The 20968-nt window shown below is 45.7% G+C and overlaps 1 protein-coding gene across 6 annotated transcripts in view; it reads left to right on the forward strand.

The window, feature by feature from the left end:
• LOC5667525 (uncharacterized) overlaps positions 1-20968 on the forward strand; it is a 386862-nt gene that overhangs the window by 349337 nt on the left and 16557 nt on the right. For 3 of the 6 annotated variants that reach the window (XM_061649829.1, XM_061649830.1, XM_061649831.1), the window contains exons 2-3: positions 6616-8309; positions 19991-20072. In XM_061649829.1, the coding sequence (XP_061505813.1) occupies positions 7527-8309; positions 19991-20072 (865 nt within the window). In that variant the 5' untranslated portion in view covers positions 6616-7526. Of the gene's footprint in view, positions 1-3708; positions 4206-6425; positions 6504-6615; positions 8310-19990; positions 20073-20968 lie in introns of those variants that run through there. The other 3 variants (XM_061649828.1, XM_061649832.1, XM_061649833.1) reach the window with 3 other exon arrangements.

The raw sequence follows: 20968 nt of genomic DNA on the forward strand, positions 1-20968 counted from the left end.
CTCCAAAAATGCCACCTGTACACTGGCAGCCGTGGCCCGGGAAGTTACCGTTCATGGTCTGCACCCGGTCGATCGCAGGTGGCGCAACGGAAAGGTCATCTAGAGCACCAGTTGGAGTGCGAGATGCGAGAGACCTTCGCCGCTTAGATGTCCAAATATTTGGGCAACGGTCTGCGGTCTTTAATATGGCTGCCGCGGCCACGATCGTGAAGATGCCGATGAAGGTGGTAATCTTTCGCCCTAACCACAGCAAACCACCGTGGATCCGCTTGGCTCCGATGGATCCACTGACACTGGCACCCTCTGTGTTTTTTACGATCACGCCGCAGCTTAGCACCGCAGATCACTTTGGTGTTCTACGGAGCCGGTGGAAACCGAGAGTGGTAAAATATAATTTTGTAAATTGCCGCTCTCGCAGTAAGACTACCACTGCCCCGAGGCTAAGATTACTTTATTGTTGTTGTTGTATCGTGCAATGCAATCGCCGACGCTGCGGTCAAAACGCGCTCGGACTTTGTTTGATGCCGTTATACAACGATCGCTTGATGAATCATAAAAAAAAACACGAGACTCCAAGCAGTAAAAGCAGGCGAGCAGCAAAATGAGAAAATCAACCACGCTTGATGCACTTGGCTGCAGAGATATAAGGGAAGCTGTAACGATGAGGCAATATGTTTGGGGCCACCACTCCACGTGACGTGCTGGCGGGGTTTGTTCGATGGAAGCAATGTAGCACGTCAAAGTTACTCAAAGGCCTGCTCTTGCTGTGAGTTGGAGTTCTGTTTATGGCCGGCACGATCCGAGATCAATGTTCAGAATGGAGAAGTTGCGTAAGGACTTTAGTATGGTAACTGGAGGAGGAGGAGGAGGAGTTTTCAATTGGAAAGCTAATCTTAACATTATAGCGGGCTTCACACGACCGAGTGCGCGATCAGCAGATGATGGGTTCGTCTCGGGAGAGAGAGAAAGAGGTTACCCCAAAACGGAATGATCGACTTGCCGACCGTGGACAGAGCAACAGTTTTCAAGCGATATCGATTCTGAGTTCCTACATTCGGGTCTGCATATCAAGTAGGTGTGCCCTGACAATGTCCATTTAGTCGATCAACGGTATCGAAAAGAGTTCAACACACACTGCAAACAAAAAAAAAGTATAGAGAGAAAACACCTCAGAAACTGGTCTTCTCAATTGCTGCCAATGGCCCCTTTCGGGCACTGGCAGGGGTTCTTTTGTGTCCAGGTTTTCTTCGTTTGCCATCCATTCTCTATCTGCCCCAAGATCACTATCTCCACCTTCTCATGACTCACCAATTATCGCGTTCGATTCGGTTCCACTCAGCTGCAGTGTGCCACCACCGGCAGTAATGGCCTCCAGCATAAGATGATCGACCAAGAACAAAGCATTAGAATGCACGAGCGGTCCGGGGTATGGTTTCTTTTTTGCTCCCCTCGCAGGGTGGTGGCATCGATCGAGTCTTTTTAAGTGGAAAAAGTTCCGCAAACACGCACCAAAGAAAGTTCAACGTGCCTGGGCGATGGTGATGGTGCATCCCAACTGGATTGTGGTGGGTATGGACTAGAGGTTGGATGTCGATCACCTTAGGCCCCCATGGTGGTCCACCGGTAATTGTGGTGCGCGGTAATAATCGATGTTGGTTCCTTTGTTATTGGAGGAAATGGCAGCACAGAACTGACTACTATTGTGGTTGGAAAGGTTTCGGAATTCTTTCGGTTAGTTGAATAGATGTTATGTTCAACTTTTCTGGACCATGTTGATCGATTAACATGGCAATAAAAGGCAGCTCTTGAAAAGAGAAATGCATGGTATCATGTTATCGATTATAGCGATAACATCTAAGGCCTATTGAAGCAAAATTTTAAACACCTTTTACAAGAGAACAATTCCTTCCGCATGAATTTTTATGCTGCTCCTTGCCGAATGTGCTCGTTGTATGCTTAAAATGCCGGAAGCATTTGTTCCTCAAACCCGTTTCGGCACGCCAGAGAACCTTTATACTTCCAAACGCCGAATGTCGGACGTCAAAACATCACCAGCACCGAAACTAGCCACATTACGATGCCCTAAGCGTGCCCGTGCCAGGTACGCAAGAAGGTTCAATATTCTTAAGCAAGGTTGTAAACAATTTAGAGCGAACAAGATTAAATAACCGACCGAGAACCTTCGCACTGTCGATCCGTTGAATTTGAAGAAAGAACACGCCGTTTGTCGGGTTTCGTCGGCCGTTTCCCGCCCGCTACTTTATCTGCGCTTTGTGAAACCATTCGCAAATCGGCAGCTTCCTAACGCAGCGTCTACCTGCGGAGATTAGACAGCGTTAGGCAGGAAAACCTTGAATCACAGCACACCATCACAGTGGGAATCGGTATAGCTGGGAGCGTAGCAGAGAGAGAGAAAGAGAGGGTCTGCGAGGATCGTTGAGGTGGTATGATTCAGTTCGCACGGTTAGCCTCACGTTTTCTGTTCAATGGGGACAGGGTTTTTAGGGTTTTATTTTGGATTGATCATTAGAATAAATTTATATAGAAACTAATGAACTGTTTTTAAGAATATTGGTAGTATTCATGACACCAAAATATAAAAAAATTGAAAGAACACTAAAAAAATAATAATGAAACAGACATAGTTTCATAATCACCATCGGTGTAAAGTTGATTTATGTGTATTGTGTAATATTTAACGAGCTTCAAATATAAAAATATTCTGATGTCAAATATAACGATTTTAAGAACACACTGATCTTCTTCCTGAAAGATTACTGTTCATTTGATAACTATCTTCATTTGGTATTAAACATATACACTTCTTGAAGTAAGAATCTTTACCAAATGTTAAGCTATCTTCAAAGTTTCCAGAAGATTTTTTGAAATTCGAACAAAAATTTACAAACTTCATTAGCTAATCGAATTTATCCGAGCTCAACACCAACATAACATCAGACGGAACGACGGGATGCATACTGATTTGTTTTTAACAACCCACATTGTCAGTAGTTTGAGAACTAAGACTAGGGGGTTCCGGGGTACAGTCGTCAGCTCGTACGACTAAACAACATGCCTGTCGTGGGTTCAAGCCTCATATAGATCCCCCCCCCCCCCCGCCTTAGGAAGGACTGATTATCGGCTGTGTGGTACTGAATAACTCTCGAAAGCCTGTAAAAGCTGGCATGACCAACTAAATAGAAGAAAAGACTTGTTTTTATTATGTGAGGTTTGTTTTTTCATGTAATTTCTATTGTCTTTTGTAAATGGTAGGTTTATTTTGAAATAATTTTTATAAGGTCCGAAGAGTTTGAGATTCATGTTATAAATTTCAACATGCTTCATTTATTTTATCTTTAGATAACATTTCGTCAAAAAAAAATCTTTTTTTGGATTTCATATTTAAATATGTCTGAATAAGAGGATTAGATTAAATGGTGTTCAAGCTTTAATCTGTGTTGAATTTTTCTAATAAACATTATTTGGTTTCCAAGATACGATTAAAAGCTTCTTGCGATGAGCACCAAACGTAGAGAAACCCTTTATGCCCCACGAATGTACACACATACAGCCGTAAGAGCGGGCATCTCGCTCGTATCTAGCCCCTTTTGAGAAGGCCCGTGCGACAGAAGGGTAAGCAAACCTTTCTCGCAAAGTAGGCAATGACCGTAGTACATGCGGCCGCGAGAGCTGTGTTGTCAATGGATTCGTGTGTTGGAAGCTGGTCCCTAAGGGATGCCAGGAAGGTCGGTGTGGTAGTGGCTCGGGGAGGGATTTCAGATCGCTCAGCTCGCACAGTCCGTGCGCACCACACCGGTGAGTGTGCATTCGTGTGCGTGTGTCGTAATGTCGGCCCAACAGGTCACCTCGGAGAAGAGTGTGAGCAAGCAAACGAGCGAGCGAGCGAACGGGCGAGCGTGTTGAGCTGGTAGCGCAGGTTTTTTTCTTAGTTTCTCCCCATCACTCAACGGCGCAAGTCCGGCGCACTGTTGGTTCGTTGCGTTACTGTGCGTGCGTACGGGTTTCTCCTTCACGGCATCGAAAGGTGTTCGCTGCACAGTGTTTTCGCGGTTTCTCGAAGCTTAAATTGCATAGCAGAAGGGGATTACTTTATTGTTGTCCTCTTTTCAAAACGCGTGTGCTGGTGTGCTTTCGTGGATTTGTGACAAAATTTCATCAAAAAACTGCCGAAAAGCTTTTTTTGTGTAAGTGTCGATCGTCATCAGTGCCATTGGTGCAAATGAATTGCATCGTGAGCTGACCGCTTTTTTCTGTGTGTATTTTTTTTTAGTGCAGTGCAAGTGGTGATGGTGGTGGTACTTTGTACCGCTGGTTTGTGCTTACTCAACCTCCCTCAACGGTGGTTGTTGTTGTGCTGGGGCTTCACAGAGGGGGCACACAGGGGGGGGGGGGGGGGGGGGAATGGGGCCGCTTAAAAACCACCCCATTCCATACGAATGGTTCGGTCACCGGCGCAGGAAAGCTCCGTCACTCCGTCAGCAGTGTGTGTTTGTTCCATTTTATCGGGCTTTTTGCGTTCGTTTCGTTCCATTCCGTTCGCTCCGTTCGGACTCGAAGCGGCCTGGCGGAACGTGTGTGATCTTGTTACCTTCATTTTTCTCATTTCTTTGCTCATCTTGCTACTGCTGCTGATGAAGAAGAAGACGATGATGATGATGATGATGATGCTGCTGTTTATGTTTTAGCTTTTCTTCTTCCATTTGTACCTTCCCTACCGGGGTGCGTTCTTCTTATCAACCGGTTGTTTCGGGCTCTTGCGTTTCTCTGCTTGCCTTTTGCTAAAGGTTTGTTTTAGTCTTGGCTGCCCGTTGCCATTCTTTTGTTTCTATCGCACTTTTCCTTCGGTCGGTGTTGTGTATTTGTGTGGTTCCTTTTTCTTGCATTTTCTTCGATGTTTTCCATCGGTGTGCCGTGTTTGCTACCTCGCCCGATGCTCATTTTCTAACGTGTTCTTGTTATTTCTCTCTCCTCCTCTCGGCCGCACCGAAGCCAAAGAAAGGCTAACAAGATACCTTCTTGCTTTGCTTTCGATTCTTTGCTGTCCTGTGTTATTTTTTTTTTTGCTTCCTCTTTGGATTCCCTTTTTTCACCATTTATTTTTTTCGAGATCATTTTCCTGCCTGATGTTGCCTGCTGCACTCGGTTTACTGCTATTTGGGCCAGATTTTCTGTTTTCCGTTTTCGCCTCTCGATTCATACGCTTTGGTGCTTTGATTTCACCTTTTCTTTATTCTTTTTCGTTCCTCTTACCCATTGGTTCATTGTTATGTTTTCGAATCTCTCTCTCTCTCTTTCTTTCTCTCTCTCGAGCATGGTGCATTTAAAATTTATCTTCTTTTCATTTGTTTTGTCATGTTTCTCGATCCGTCGTTGTGTATTTCTAAGCTTTGCGGGGCTTTGTTTTCTCGAAGCTTCGCTTAAGGTGCAAATAGCGATGGTGTAGACGGGCAAAATTTTCTTGGAAATGCATCAAAATGTGCATCTGCTGTCGGTAGAGACTGTAAAGCGTAGAATTTGCAAAAAAGACATACCAAGTTTGAAAGGAAGGTGATTGATTACGAGCGTGAAATTAATTCAGATTCATTCATCAATCGTACCAGCACCGAAAAAAACAACATTTAAACTAGTGTGGAAGAACGATAAGACAGGAAGTGACATTCCACCCTCGTGAATCTTCAGCCGAAAGCGCAATCCCGAGGGTTTGCGACCGAAGCGGTCCCCTTTCTCTGTACGTGAAGGAATATTAATTTTGTCTCACGGTTCTGCTGCCATCGAGATCCATCCGTTGGCTTCAGATGCACCGTCGGCTCGAGCCCGTCAGCTGTGTGTTGCAGCAGCGGCTGAAAGGGTCTTTTTTCGGTTGCTGTTCCGCATCGGTGGGAAAAAAGCGAGGCCCAAACCACCCGTGGCAGCCGTGTTTTATCTTTCCCAACCCTACCGCACGCACACACACACACTCACTGGGAGTGGGAACTTAGTGCGAAGAAACGGGGGACGTCATGGGAACACGCCCGTGATGATGGAATTTTATTCGCTAGGGTGCGTTTTGCGGCACCATAGTCCGCTCATTGAATGCATCGGCACACACTCACACACGCACACAACACAAAGGGAAGGGGAGCTTTTATTTTGGTTTTGGAAAGGGGTATGGCGCACACCACCGAAAATGGGCGTCATTATTGCATACACGGCGTACGGGGCAGCGTAGTAGCAGCAAAGCGGTGGATGCGATAAGGGCGAGTGCCGTCCCTTCCTGTTTTACCTGTTATCAGCTGGCCGCAAAACCCAGCGTACCGGCAAAGGCCTGGTAGACAAGCGGCAACACGCAGCAAAACATGACTTGTGATTGCTTCCAACAAGCTTCAACTTAAACAGTTGTCGACTGAAAAGCGATCCTTTTCGCGCTTTGTTTATGCTCTGACAAGATCACGGGTTGATGCTTGCGTCCCGGTGAAAATAGTTCGTGGAATAATGTGCTGCAAGTGCGTCTACTAAGCGTTGTCCAAGCATCAATCACGTCCAAACAAATTAAACCCCTTTTAACTCTCCCAAATGTTTAATACTGTTCTTTTGTTTCTTTTTTCCCCCGTGTAGGTGGTTCCATCCATAAATCCCTCCAGTAAATTAGAATCATCACCTTTGCTGATTGTGCTCTCAGTTCTAAAAAATAACTCCAGCGATAAAATAGAGCGAATCTTCGCGAATGCAAGTGCAAAAATTAGGGTTGTTCCGGCTTCAATTCTCACCTGTGTTGATGTGTGTTTCTATGTATTATAAGTGAACGTGTTGCACCACCTGGTGTACGTGTTGGTGAGTGAATTTTTCCAGCAATCAATTACTCCGCTCACACAGGGAGGCAAAATTGTATCGCGATAACGAGCCGCGAGTGCAGTAAAAGTAGCAAAAAAAGGAAAAGAGCATCGACACCAATCACTCAATCTTTCCCAGTGCAAAGGCGGAAGCAAGTGAAGCAAGAAGCTTTTCCCCGTTCATTACCGCGCTGGTGCCTGTGCGTGTGTACGTTTGTATGTGTGCGTGGTGGTGTAAAGGTGTTTGATGGAAATTAAACCTTTCGCTCGGCAGTGATCAAAGTGAGCAAAAAAGAAGAAGAGGAAAAAAAGCTAAAAAAACGGGAAGCGGAAAATTCAGTGACCGGAACGGGATCGGAAGTACCGGAATTGCAATATCGCTGTTGGTGAAGGTGGGCAATACACGTGAACGGTTCTTCCGTTTTGGAGTGAATTGATTTTTGCTGTCTATTATTTCTGCGTGTGTATGTGTGAATCTGTAGGCAGTGTAAAATGCATCGACCCTGTGCGTGTTACATTCACCGTATCGAGGTGATTGATTTCTATTCAAATTAGTGAGAGAGGTTGCAAAACAAAAAAGCCTAACCAAAAGCCGTTGAATTGTTGAAAGTGTTAAATAGGAAATTGAATTAAACAAAACAAAACGCGTCTCCCATGCTTGGTGCAGCACCCTTGCTCTACGTGAGCACCATTTAAATGCCACCACAGATACTGCCACAGATACTGGGCAGCAGCGGCAGCACCAGCTCGAAGATGCAGTCCCGCGACCATCCGTTTAACCGATCAACCCGGCCGCTGCTCGAGCGGCGGGCCCAGCCGCAGGTGGTCAGCACCAAGAAGCAGTACCAGTACGGGGCCGGCTCGACCCAGCAGCCGACGGTACCGACGCGCGGCTACAACGACTTTAACCTGATCAGCCGCCAGTACGAGACGTGGAACTCGAACCACTCGCACAAGGGCTACCCGTACGGCAGCCCACCGTCGCCGACGCACGATTTTCAGTTTTCCGACATCGAGGGGCCGCAGCGGACGCAGCACCACCAGCGCACCGTGCACCAGTACACGGTGAACAGCAACAACAGCGATGACGACGACGATGACGACTACGACGAGCTGGTGTACCATCACAATCAGCTTAACGTCGCGTCGAGCGGAACACCGGCCGGGCTGAAGGTGGCCAATCAGCAGCTGCGCCGGCGGCTGCTCGATGCAGCGTCGCCGACACCGCCCGTACCGCCGCAGCGGACGGGCGTGCACAAGACGCCGCCGCCACCACCGTCACGCGGCCGCACCGCGGACCCCGCAGCTCCACCGATCGCCCCGGCCGACCTGGACGGGCCGTTCGTGTTCGGTGTGCATCATCCCAACACGTTCACGCCGGCGTACGGTGCCAAGGCGACACTGTACGGGACCGGGGCGACGACACTCGGCGGCAAGGATGCAAAGGATGCGCTGCACTCCAGTCCCGACACGAGCCAGGTAGGTCTGGCAGCCGTCTGGCAGCGGGTGGGTGGTTTACCTGCGGGTTGGGTTTGAGTTGTTTGATTCGTTTACGTCTCGAAGGCGGGTCCGGTGGGTTGGACGGTATGATTTCCAAAGTTTGGTAAACTGCTACGGTCGCCCAATCCTGAATCAGACTCGGCTCGGCGTGTCCTGCAATCGAACACACGTAAGCTCTTGGCGGGTAGCGTACTCGGACCGTCTTTATACGGGTTCGCTTGTTATGGGGGATGTGGCAAACGACAACTTCTGCAAACAAAGTAATCACTCTTAAGACTTGCGGGTACCCGCACAGATCCGTACCTGCTAGTTAGCGCAGGTAAGAGCGGCAAAACTTTGGCAAAAACACGCGACAAGACGTTCTGTGAGAATGTCAGAAAGCTGATGCCTTCGATATTATCAAGTTTGCATAAAACGTAGTCGTGCGATGTTTTTGGCGATGGAAATCGCTATCGACAGCGGAGTGGAAAGCCACCAATTCAAGAAATGCTTCTTCACTCGCGCGTTGGCTTGCCTAAGAGGACAAGCAAACGTACCTTTGCGCTTGTACCGTGTGTACAATAATTTATGAGGGTTGACTGGTTGGATACTCACCCAACCCAATCGTGGAATGTGAAGAAGAGCTCGGTCGTGAATACACCCTTTCCAGTGTGTGCTGTTGGTTTTCTATTCTTTCTGCACAGCTTTGGGAACGTTTCGGTTGCGGCTGACTGCACGGCAAAATTGTCCTTGTCCCTCGTTTGTGTCCAAACATCGAAGGTACGCATTTCTACCATCGGAATTGTGTTTGTTCTTCCCAGTTTCGGGAGTTTCTTTTTTTATGGCGGGGGAAATCTCTCACAATTTTACTTCCACCTCTGCAGCGTCACTGCGTTAGGGTTCGCCCTCGTTTAATAATCCATGCCGTAAGTGTATGTGTGTGTTGTTTCCCTAGTGAAACAATTCTACCATGGGAATGCAGCAGCAAAGCAATTCCAGGTAGGTAAAAGGTGCGCTAATGTGCTGTAATTGAATTTAATGGCGAATATCTAATGCACCAATCGTGAAATGCAATAACTCGCAGGACTAGGGGGGAGGGAGAATGATGCAGGAGACATACAATGCAACCGGTGCTGCACGATGCTGATGTTCCACACACTATCCTCTGCTTCCGGTGCGGCTTATTTTTAGCTATTCTTATCGTGTTGAGTCACGAGCCATCGATGTCGGCAGGCAACGCCGGGTTTGGCGGCCAACCATTGCGACACTGTGTGCAAAATGTAAAGATATCACGTCCGACGCTCTTATCTGGTCGAGGCCGCAACTGCACGCTGCTTGATTATGACGTTTTATGATACTGGGTCTGTGTGTGTGTTATCGGTGCAGTTGGCCAGAATCGTTAGAAGAGAGTTGTTGTTGTTTTGTTCACTCCTGCTTGGCTCGTGGTGTGTTTTGTGTCCCATCTACGTATCAACTCTTTGCATTGTCCACTTCACAGCCCGGGATATTGCTAGAAAGGTGCAATTTACCGATTAGCTTCTGTGCGTTGATTGTCAAATTAGCGCTGAAAGTGTTGATTGGTGGATATGACGAGCCTGGTCGTACCATTCCCATGGCCGTATCGTCAAGCGCTACCAATAAAGTGATACGAATCATCATCATTTTCTTTTTGGTTCCATAAAAATGTGGCAATATGTGGACAGGAGTAGTCCTCCGTCAATCGAAAGATTGAAAATTGTTGTAGAAATTGAGTATGGAGTGCAATTTTACATAGAAAGTACTTACACGGAAAGACGAGAGGAACCGACCAAAAGATAGACCAAGATAGGGTAAAGTACAAAGTGGTCTTCCGTGCAAAAACGATTCTTCTTTTACTGCTTTTATAAGAAACTCAAATGTCTAGACGGGCTCCAACCCTCCCGGAGGCATATGTTTACATGAGCAAAATAATGCTACAGGCTTATTCATGCAGCCCCGGGCACATAGTTCCAATTGGCAACTGCGAACGAGAAACACGCGGTGTTTGCCAAGCCGGCATATCGAGTCAGGTGCAGCTGGGCGTTCTGCGTTAACGTTTAACATTTAGTGAATGAAATCGCTGTTTTTGCTTCCCTTCCTCCCTTCCGAACAGGGAAACGATCGGGGTGTGTTTGCTCCGACGAATATTTTATCACCTTTATCTTGAACGCAACGGTTTGCTTTCGGTAGCTGCCAATTGCGCTAGGCAAACATGCGTGCGTGAATGGCAAGGTGTTACCCAGTCGCCTTTCGAAGAGCTTGCAACAGTGTCTGATTGCGAAAAAGGTAAACGATGGTCGTGGTTTCTGCGATATTGCTTGTTTGTTCAAGCAAAATGGATGTGTTTGTGCTGTTTTCAAGAAGGTGAGAAGTTGCAAGTTCCAGGATGGTTTGCAGCATCTACCCGTTTGATGGTGGTTTGAGAATGAAAAGTTCCATCGACTTTCATCGCTGGAAGAGGTGAGATATTCTGATGCAAAATTAATAAGTGAAAAAGTTGAAATATTATAATTTCAATTCCGAATCACATCACATGTTCCAACGAAACGTTGTAAATGGCCACGAAACGATCGCATTATTTATTTATGCTCTTTATGTGTAACGTGACTGTCTCGGATGACAATCAAATATTATCATAAGCTCTTGTGTTTTCTGCGACCATGAAATGGCACCCTTTCTCTGCCCCTCCTGTGCGACTGTTCAACTTCACCGACTGTAATGAGCTGAAGAAGTTTGCTCTCACTTGAGAAATTTAATTCATTTGAGCATCGCCTCAAAGTGGCACCAGCAGCATCATGTGGTTCTGCCGAGGGTGGTACACGGGAGGCGCACCAAAAAGCACCTTGTTTGTTATGCTAATTCGTCGCTTAACCGAACTTTAGCACCATGTATCGAGGCACAGCGGATGCAGACGGATCTTTATCTTGACGGGTTTTGGTGTTTACGTTACACAACATCATTTGTCACGCGGCGCTTGTGTGTTGATGTCAAGTAATCGGTAAACCACAGATCCTCCAAAAACTCCCAGATTTTGTAGCAACGCAGGCAGGAAACGCAAGGCAACCCCACACATGCTGTTGCCCCACATAGCGCACGGTACGGTCGTTTAAGGGGAGGGTAATGTATGCTGTGCCGAGCCACTTTACCGGCGTGCCACACGCCACGGGCAGGCAAGCCGCTTCCTGGCGCTGTGTAGAACAATTTAATTAAAATCATTGAAAATTCAATACAACGTGTGCTTTTCTTGTGCAGGCTGCAGGACGCGTGTTTTCGCGGTCGACACTCAACCATTCCGGGCCCAGGCCCCGTTAATTATGCTTTATTCGCTCCCTCGTTGCTACCTCCTTGAAGGGAAAGCGGAAAACTTTTGCACACACACACATACACACTTACACTTGCTTCACCCACCACATACACAATTTGTGCGTAATGAAGGCAACAATGAGCGTCCCATTAGTTAGGCCGTAGGATAGGGTGTTGTGCATGATTTGCGTGTGTGTGTGTGTGTGCGCTTCCGCCGACACGCTTAATGGGGTGGTTTTGTGTTGGCTGTTTCGAATTGCTCAAGGACGAGTTGTACCGGTTGCATACCTTTCAGGCGCCGTGCATTACTTTCAGGGCAAGCCGCAAGCCGAGCAGCAAACCGCACAAACGGAAACACGAAGCAATCCTTAAGAGTGGCCGCCCGCGTTGGACGTTGTTGAGCACGATTCGCCGCGTGTGCAGAAGGGTTTGGCAATAAAGCACACCGTACAGCAGCAAAGCTCAAGAAGCAGTAGGAACGCTTCCGTACGAGAAGTACGGCACGTACGAAACGGCGGTTCTGCGGCCGTTCCTGGGGATCGTACTGCTTACGGGAGCGTGAGAAAGCTGCTGACAGGCTGTTTGCATCCTGCCATGGCTTGCCATTGTTCTATAGCTTCCTATTCATCTGTTGGTCACGGAGTGTGGTGCTGTTTTTAATTTTTCCTTCTTTTTTTTTCTTTGAGGCGAATGAAAGGCTGATGAGCAGCCGCACGGAACCACTTTTGATTTGCATAAGAAATTAAGCGACTGACGTTGACGGCAGTCAATCACATTTAGGCACATCCATCTACAGCAATGCGCCAGAAACGTAGTTAAACAGAGTTTGTGCTCGTCTGGAACATGATCTTTCCAGCGAGTCAAAAAAGTGGCATGACAAAAAAAGCGCTGAGAAAAAGCTTCAACGTATTTGGGAACCAAAGAGACATATGACTCGCCCCCTATGGATGGTACGAATTTCCATACGGACATGTTGCTGCCTTCGTTGAGCACTTTAATAGTGATAGTGGGGGTGTGGATGGGGTGCAAATAATTTCCGATAGCGGAATCGAGGTTACCGTACTGACAACCTGTGCGGTAATTAGACGGTTGCTGCCGATCGTCCGAAACGATGCTGCGAGATGGATGATTGACGCTGCGAAAACCAACGCGGTTTGAGGTCGACGATTGGAAGCATTTCAATTGAAAGTGTGAGTGTGTGTGCGTGTGGTAAGTGTGCCACCGAGCTGGGGTAGGGAGCTTTCGCCACACATACGCCCCGACACGTGTGCCTGACACGGTCCAATTCGTGGTTTCGATGCGTTTTTGACACCGCACAACCGCAACCGTCCGTACACGGAGGCATAGTTTTGCAACATTGGATGAAATGGTTGTTTTGTTTATTTTTTTCTTCTTTTTTCTGTTAAACCCCTTCAGGGACGACAAATTCAATTTCAGCCAAATGCATCAGGTTATTGAATGTTGTGATGGGTTTACTGCAGCAGGTGAATGAGGGTATTAATTAGCTTATTGTCGGAAAACATTAAGCTGATTGTGGTTTTGGTTGCTGTATATGGGTAGTCAGCATCGCATATTCAGTAAATGCTGCAGATGATTAAAGTCGTTTGTACTTATTCCCAACCCTAATGTACAGTATTTGTGTTTTACTTTAGAGAGCAATTAGATATGTGTGCAATTAGGGTATCGTTTTTTATAATTGTTTTTATTCAAAATTATAAAAGAGTTCATGATTAGAATGAATCATGTAATACAAATCATTTAATGACTGTTGTTATCAATTATTTCATACCTACTAGCTATTATTTTTACATCTCATAGAGTAAAACACTATCTCAATTGAACGGAGTATGTTTAGCGATATTTGAATTTTCAGCTCTGTTCAATCATAACAGAATCTATCAAAGTTTCTGCTTGTATATTAACGCCATAAAATGTGATACGTTGTTCTGTGAATAAACAGGAAACAAACGCGCAACAATCAGCGCGTACTTTCGCTTTTTTAGAATGGCGCAGGAAAAAGCAACAATCATTACGAAATAATGAGCAGAAAAATGCGTTCTACAAAAAAGCAAAGAAAAGGGAACAATACCTTAACGATTGCTGACTTTCGCAAACGAGATCAATTCAATTGTGGCGTTAATGATGATAATCTCATTTGCTTAGAATTTAATTCCCCCATAATGAGAAGGTTCGTTGGAGGCTGGCGGAAAGCAACCCATCGAGAGAACCAGAACTCCAGACCAGACACTTACAAACATGAAGCCAGAAAAAATGAAAGAGATGAAAGAGGGAGAGACAGGGAGAGAAAGAGAGCGAAAGTGACAGAGAGAAAGATGTTTGAATCGTTTTTTACGGTTTCCTGACTTGGCCTGGCTACAACCTGGCTTGGTGGTTGTTGTCTTTTTGGAACTCTGATGTTAGATCTCTGCTATAGAAGCCACTTTAGAATAAAGGATATCCCTTGCCGTGTACACGTAACACGGCGAATGCTGAAAACCTATGCCCGGAGGGTGCTCTTTCCCACCAGAACATTGGGCCTGGCCAAACTTCCATCTCTCATGACCGTTATTGCGTGCCGACTAGCACCAAACCGCAACACACTTCCTGAGGCGATTGGTACACTTTGCTACTTTTCGTTTTTCAATTTTTCGACCAACACCAACGCCAAGCTTGCCCGGCATCCGGTTCGAAGGACCAAAGCGCTCTTTGCCGCGACGCGAATACCCCAGGGGTAAAATACCTCACAGTGCTTTTTGACCCGATCAGTGTGCGCGTGTGTGTGTGTGAGAGTGTGTATGTACGGTAGCTTTAACTAGTTAAACCACCGAGCTTTTATTATTTCATCGTACCTCGAAAAATTTGCTACGGATGATCACCAACCATCATCCCGGAGATTGCCCGGAGGGTAGTTTACGGTGGCGCAAGCTCAGCGCTTGGCAAATGAGTTCATATTTATGGGCGAGAGCGTTCCGTGCTCGTGAGGTCTGTGTCAGCAGAAAGCGACTCGTAGCGATGAGGTTGGAAGATTGAAGATTGGAACTTGGTGCTGGATGGAAGGGAGCGGCAGGGAGGAAGAATGAACTGTCTGTGATATGGAAAGGTGCGTCCGGAAGCAGCAGCAGCAGCAGCAAGGCAAGAAAAATGGTTGTACCACTGGTAGTGGTGGTGGTGGTGGTAGTGATGGTGCTGGTGAAACTCGTTGTTGCGAAAGTAATTTTTATAATCTGATTAAAGTCTCTTCTGCCACACTGCGCTGCTTACACCACCCTACCCGTACCCAGAGTTTGGTGAGTCTGCTAAGCTGCTGGCGGGACTCGAAAGAAGCTCGACGTGAACAGTGCTAAAGAAACTTCTTTCTTATCCCGATGATAAAACGGCCACCCCGTCGCACTTTACCAGCGCGAGACTTCCATCTTGTGGGGGAGGGCGGAGGGTTTTGGTCGTGCACATCGGCACAACCTCTTCGTTTGTTGCTTTATCTCTACCCCCCTCCCGTGGGGAATCTTATTCTTGGGTGTACGCTTACATACCCTTCCAGCGCTGGTCTGTGTTACATATTACAGTCTATTGCATACTGTGCGTTTTATTTTCTCCTTTTGGCTTCCAAACGACGGTGCGCAGCGGTGTTTATGAAGCAGCAATGTTCCAATTTCTATTTCACATTCACCCTCCCCTAAACGCTCCTTTCATACCGCAAATGCGCGAGTAATCGTAAAATGCGCCAACCGAGTGATAATAGTTATCACAGTTTAAGATGTTTAGACACTAAGTGGATTAGGGTACAAGTGTTTTGGGCCCCGTTCGTCGCCTATCCTCACGACCCTGTAATAAAGCCGTCGGCGAACGAGAACCGTGATTGAAGTTGTGGTTTAACGTATTTTCCACCATGTTTTTTGGCGATGTTCTACCAATGTGTGCTGTAAAATCGAATACAGCTATAGTAGGCTGCTGGTGTGTGCGGTCAACCTTTTATCATTTAGCGGTGTGCGGGGCAACATCAACATCTTTGGCTGCTTCCGGCCGGGCTGGGATGCTCCGAGCTTTTAAGCAGATTATTTTCCAACCAGAACAAAACGTAAGCTTCCAGCCACCGCTATCCACATTCGGTTCCATTATTTAGGCCGCGTACCGTGACGGTCGGCAACCGGGAAACCAAAGGTCAAATGTTAATCGCAACCAGGGAATGGTGGCTTTTGCGAGATTGTTTCTCCGTCTCCCAGTGCCACAACCTCGACCCTGTATATGATGGGGGGAAAAGCACTGCATGAAATCTCATTCATGCCTCACCACTGCCTGTCCCTCTGCGTCCAATGTGCTGGCAGCCGTGGTTCGCGCGTTACCGTACGCCACCATTTCTCCAGCTGGATGGAGGGTGGTTGGAAACCGGTTTTTTGAATATCAAAACCTCGTGAACGGCCATCTTGCAGGTGGTTGGCAGGTTTTCGTTGTTCCGTGCGAATAGCGGTAGTCGCGACGACGCCATCTCAAGGCAAACGCAAAACGGTCGATGGGCTACAAACTTATCTTGCTTTTGGTTTTTTTTGCATTAACACTATGGAAGGAAGTGTTTCGTAGTGTGTGGGCACATTTTTGAGAGTGTAAAAAAAGTCTAGGTTCATCTCGTTCAATACTCGATCAGTAATCGTGCGTGATCAATCTACCTTACAAACCGTTTTAACCCAACATTCTGCTTAGTTTTTTTTGCGAACGGTGCGCAAAATACATTCAAACAGATAGATGTTGTCATACTTTTCTAGTATTATTCAGAAATTCTACCCTAGAAACGCGCTTGCTTCTTCCCCGCTGCTGGGAGATCTTTTGTGTATCAAGTAGTAACTGCTCCAGTCATCCCTGGTATTTTCTTTGAAATGGCAAAGATAGAAGCAAACCATCTCCCTATCACTGCAGCATCTCGTTTTTGATGACAGTGTCTATCGTGCGAGTTGTTTCTCTCGTCAATTTTGCGAACAAAATGTGGGAGGACGGTAAAACATAAATAACCAAAGGCAGAAAGAGTTTCTGCATTCAACTGGTGCTGAAAAGATCTGAGAGCTGTTGGGCCGTTGCTAAACACGTGTCAATTCGTACGCCTATACATGAATCATTTTGGATGGAGTGTATGCTCATGCACTACAAGAGCGAATATTCGATTTCATGTGAAATACTTTGCGTTCGCGATGAACGCGTTTTTATGGTTGCTTGAGTGAAGCATTCTGAGAATTATATGTGTATATGTGTGCGCTTGTATAATTACTGTAGCATGCTGCATGAAGTGTGATTTTGTTGATAACTTCCATTGAACGTCACTGCATGCTACACGAAGTAGATAACTTCCACGATACACGATGCTTGGCAATAAAATCGCTTTATTCAATGTCATCTGCAATCTCAAATAAAACTCATCTGCAAAAGATTCTTTGAAAGATATCGGGAACACCAGTGTACCACTTTTTGCCACTGAGCGTTCATAAGGTGTCAATGTTGATTGATGCGAAGCAAAATCCTTGGAGCAAATAAATTCCTGGAATGCAAAAGTTTAACCTTTTCAAGTCTATTTGCAGCGACCTAACAAATCTGGGAGCAAATTCTTGAGAAACGTTGTGCTATTCTTTTCCATTCCTGGTAACGGGTTTTAATATCGTCTTTAGTCGGGCTTTTGAATTTTACCTTTTCCACACAAGAAGGAGCAAATTCACAAGAGTTAGTTTTTTTCAGCTTCGGGCGCAGTTGCTGCACTAGGCTCTCTGTATTTGCCTTCCGAATGAAGATTTTCAGCAAACTCCACCAAGACATTCACACCGAAGGATTTGAGTAGCAAAGCTACATTTTCTTGTTTTATTCATGTTTGTGTTCCGTACTAAATTCGCATGCAGTGCTCTTTGCGAGCATAAACTCTCGACTCGGAGGCAATTTGTGTTATGCACATGCAGGCACATGAAAGGCGGCAACGAATGCAGCTTCAGCTGGGAGAGTGCGTTTTTCATATACGAATTATCATTGTCAGCTTGACAAAATCTGAAAAAAACGGGGAGCACGTAGCGAAGTGGTTTAGTTTAAGGCAACCGGATCCTTTCTAAATAATTGCCACCATTTTCGAACGACAGCCTGTCTGTGGTTTCTGGCCTGTATAGAGGTTGCTCCCGCAGCGTATGCTACGACGCTTTTGAGTTTCATGCTTCACACTCGGATGAAACCGTTTGAATGGGGAAGCAAATGTTCAACGAAGCAAAAGATGAGGGTGCAGGAATAGTAAAAAAATGCATCTCACTGAATAAATGTCTACCAATGATGGTGTTAGTGGGACTGTGGAGTTTGCTTTTTACGATGCAAAATTATGGTTTTCATAATTATCGTCAGATCTTGTTATTCGTCTATGTGGTCTCGGGTAATATGAACTCAGTTTGTTTTATTTAACAGTCACTACGAGCTGTTATTAATATCACTACGATGAAAAGTAAAAATCTAGAAAAAAACGTATACATTTTTTTCCTCGTAGTTTATAAAACTAATCCTCAATATGCTATTTAAAACTTTGCTTACTTTTAATAAACTTCCTTCTCAATACGATGTGAGGTAAACACATATTTGGTACTTACATCAACACCCCGTTCCCCGGTTAGGAAATGTACTGCCCTACAGCACTCAGTGTACTCATATGAACGCAAGAACGGTGATGGTGATACCCTTTACATGGTCAGAGCTTTCTTTCCACAACCATTCCAAAAGCTCAAAGGTAACAGCGAGCGGCTAAGCTGAGCGTGGGGTGTGTTTTGTGTTGCTGCACCGATTCCTCTGGAATGTACATGGAATCATGCTGAGCTGCAGTAGCTTATGAGCTTCTGTTCTTAATTATTACACTGCAGCCGTAGTTATGGGTGTGCTTTTGCTCTTGCATGATCAAGTGTGTGACCGCCACACCGCACCGCCAGGCACTGATGCGTGGTACGATACTTAACATAAATGAAAAGGTGGAAAAGCACAAGAGTAGCTCGAGACTTTGTAGTTCTCATCAGATGACTGTTGAGTAGGAATGTTGTTTGTGCTTCGTTAGCGGTTACACAGTGCTGCAAACCTGTAGAAAATGATTGGAAAGATGGATTTGTTTGGTGAATACTACCTATTTGCTGGGAACTGGTTCTGGTTACGGTCGCTTATTTATAAGAAAAAAGGGAAGAAAGGAAAAACAGAGAGATACGGAGATAAGTTTTAAGACAGAGTCCCAATTAAGCTTGATATTATACAACTTATTGTTATTATTTTATTGTTCTAAGAATATGTGCTCCAACCCATCAAGAAAACATCTTGCACAGAGTTTGATTTAGTACGACTCTATACAAACCGCTGGAACTAATTAGACCTAAGACTAATTTCGAAATGTTCTATTCGGTCTGTGCAAGGATCTCGCACTGCTTGCCTCATAGAAACGTTCCCTACCTGTTCATAATACAACAAGACGTCATTGAGTCAACAGCACGATGATTTCCACAGAAGCGAAGAACAGCGCCGTGGGGTAGATCTACTTGACAAACAAACTCGTTAACTGGATTACGGTGCACTTGTTACTGGTAGCGGGGATTAGTTATGGATCGTGCAAGGACTAGCATCATATGCGTTACTGCAACCTCTTTCCCTGTATCCAAAGGAAGCGCCGTCGGCACTGAGGGTGAACTTACTAGGTCGTTTCGAACACATCCGGGACCGGGTGTAGGTCGTGTAGGTTAGTAGGTTGAGAAGCACGAGCCTTTTGAAAGGACTTTTCAAGGAAGTGGACGTGTGCCAGTGAGAGATGTGTGGACAAAGAGGTATTGCAAAACTTTATTTCGTTCGTTTCGTTTCATTCAAGGAATTGAGTTATGTACCAGTTGTGATTAGGAATGAAAATGTGTGTAATGTCTTATTTAAACAGTTATAAACGATTTTTCTCGAACAAATACAATTCACACGACATGTGTGCTGCTTTTCAATTCAACAAGACGTGTTGTTTTGTTTGTCGTTGTTTTAAGTTAAGCATACAATCTTTTGTTGTAACGCAAATCCCGTCACGTTCCACACTGTCGCAAACGGTGGCATTTATCAGTTCTTAGTTGACTAGAGCAAAACAAAAACAAATTAAGACGTCCGAAAATCGAAAGCGCGTTCAGTTATCATTTAATCCCGTCTGTCGCCAACGGGCATGGGTTAAACGTTTCAGATTCCGTAACTCATTTCGATGGGGTGCCCGCTTGTACAGGCCACTGACTTTGGGTACGCTTTAGTTGGTGCGAGCCGAATGGACATTTCCCGCAGTGAGGGTTGCATGGAGGTGGCTGTAACTTTGCGACACCGAAAACTAATGATGAATTTGTTCTTTTCTCTTGCAGCACAGCAGCGATACTAGCTCGTGCGAAAAATCACGGCGCGCACTGGTGAAGGAGAAGAAAAACTCCAAACGATCGAAGATTGGTAAGTAGCAAGAATGGGAGAGGGAAATGTTGGTTGTTAGGTTCTGCGATTGTCATGCGGCGAACGCTTTTGCGCTGAGTTTCGCAGTGGTGGAATGAGTTTTGTAGCAACTTTCTACTGGTTTGAAATGTTGTGGTTGACGCTGATAACGATTGCGTGGGACAAATTAAAATTTGAGGTGAGGTTTTTTTTTGTTTTCTAACTTTGGTACGCTCGTTGGATGTTCCGATTGCATTGGAATCATGAATGAGAGAAACATGTAATTACTTTACTGATGACTATCTTAACCTTTTTTGAGTATCAGCATAAATATGAAGTCTATCAAGTATGCTCGATGACTTAAACAAATAGTAAAATTACAAGCACTCATTTTTCAGTAACCTTTTATTTACTCTGGCCTGGTGACTGGTGCTAATGGAGCGCGAGTAACGTAGCAGTTGGTTATTCGCAAACCATTTCTGCCCATTTCTGCGACAGAGAAAGTAAATAGATTTGTTGTACTTCATGCTTGCATATCCCCAAAAGGTGAGAGGGATTTGCCGCTTGCATATCGGTACGATCGATGTCCGCTCACCGGTAAAAGTGGGTTGCACCGTTGCAATTTATCTACCTTTTTGCCACACAAACTCTCGTTTGCGTCACCCAAATGAACGGCCGGCAACCGGCCGGGTGGAAGAAAATTGGACCGTTTTGCTGGCAATGTTTTTTTGTTACTGTTGTTGTTGTTTTACTTTAACGCGGCATGCTTCAAACGAAAGGCATAAATCAACCAGACATGGACATCGGTTGCACCCGGAAGCGGTACGGTACGCCGAACGCCGAGTCCCTGTTTATCTTTCGCACGAAGTGAAGAACACAAAACTGTTGCATGCCATTTTGTCTGCAGCCCTGTCCAT

Source organism: Anopheles gambiae, chromosome 2 (genome assembly GCF_943734735.2).
Source record: "Anopheles gambiae chromosome 2, idAnoGambNW_F1_1, whole genome shotgun sequence".
Taxonomy (NCBI): Eukaryota; Metazoa; Arthropoda; class Insecta; order Diptera; family Culicidae; genus Anopheles; species Anopheles gambiae.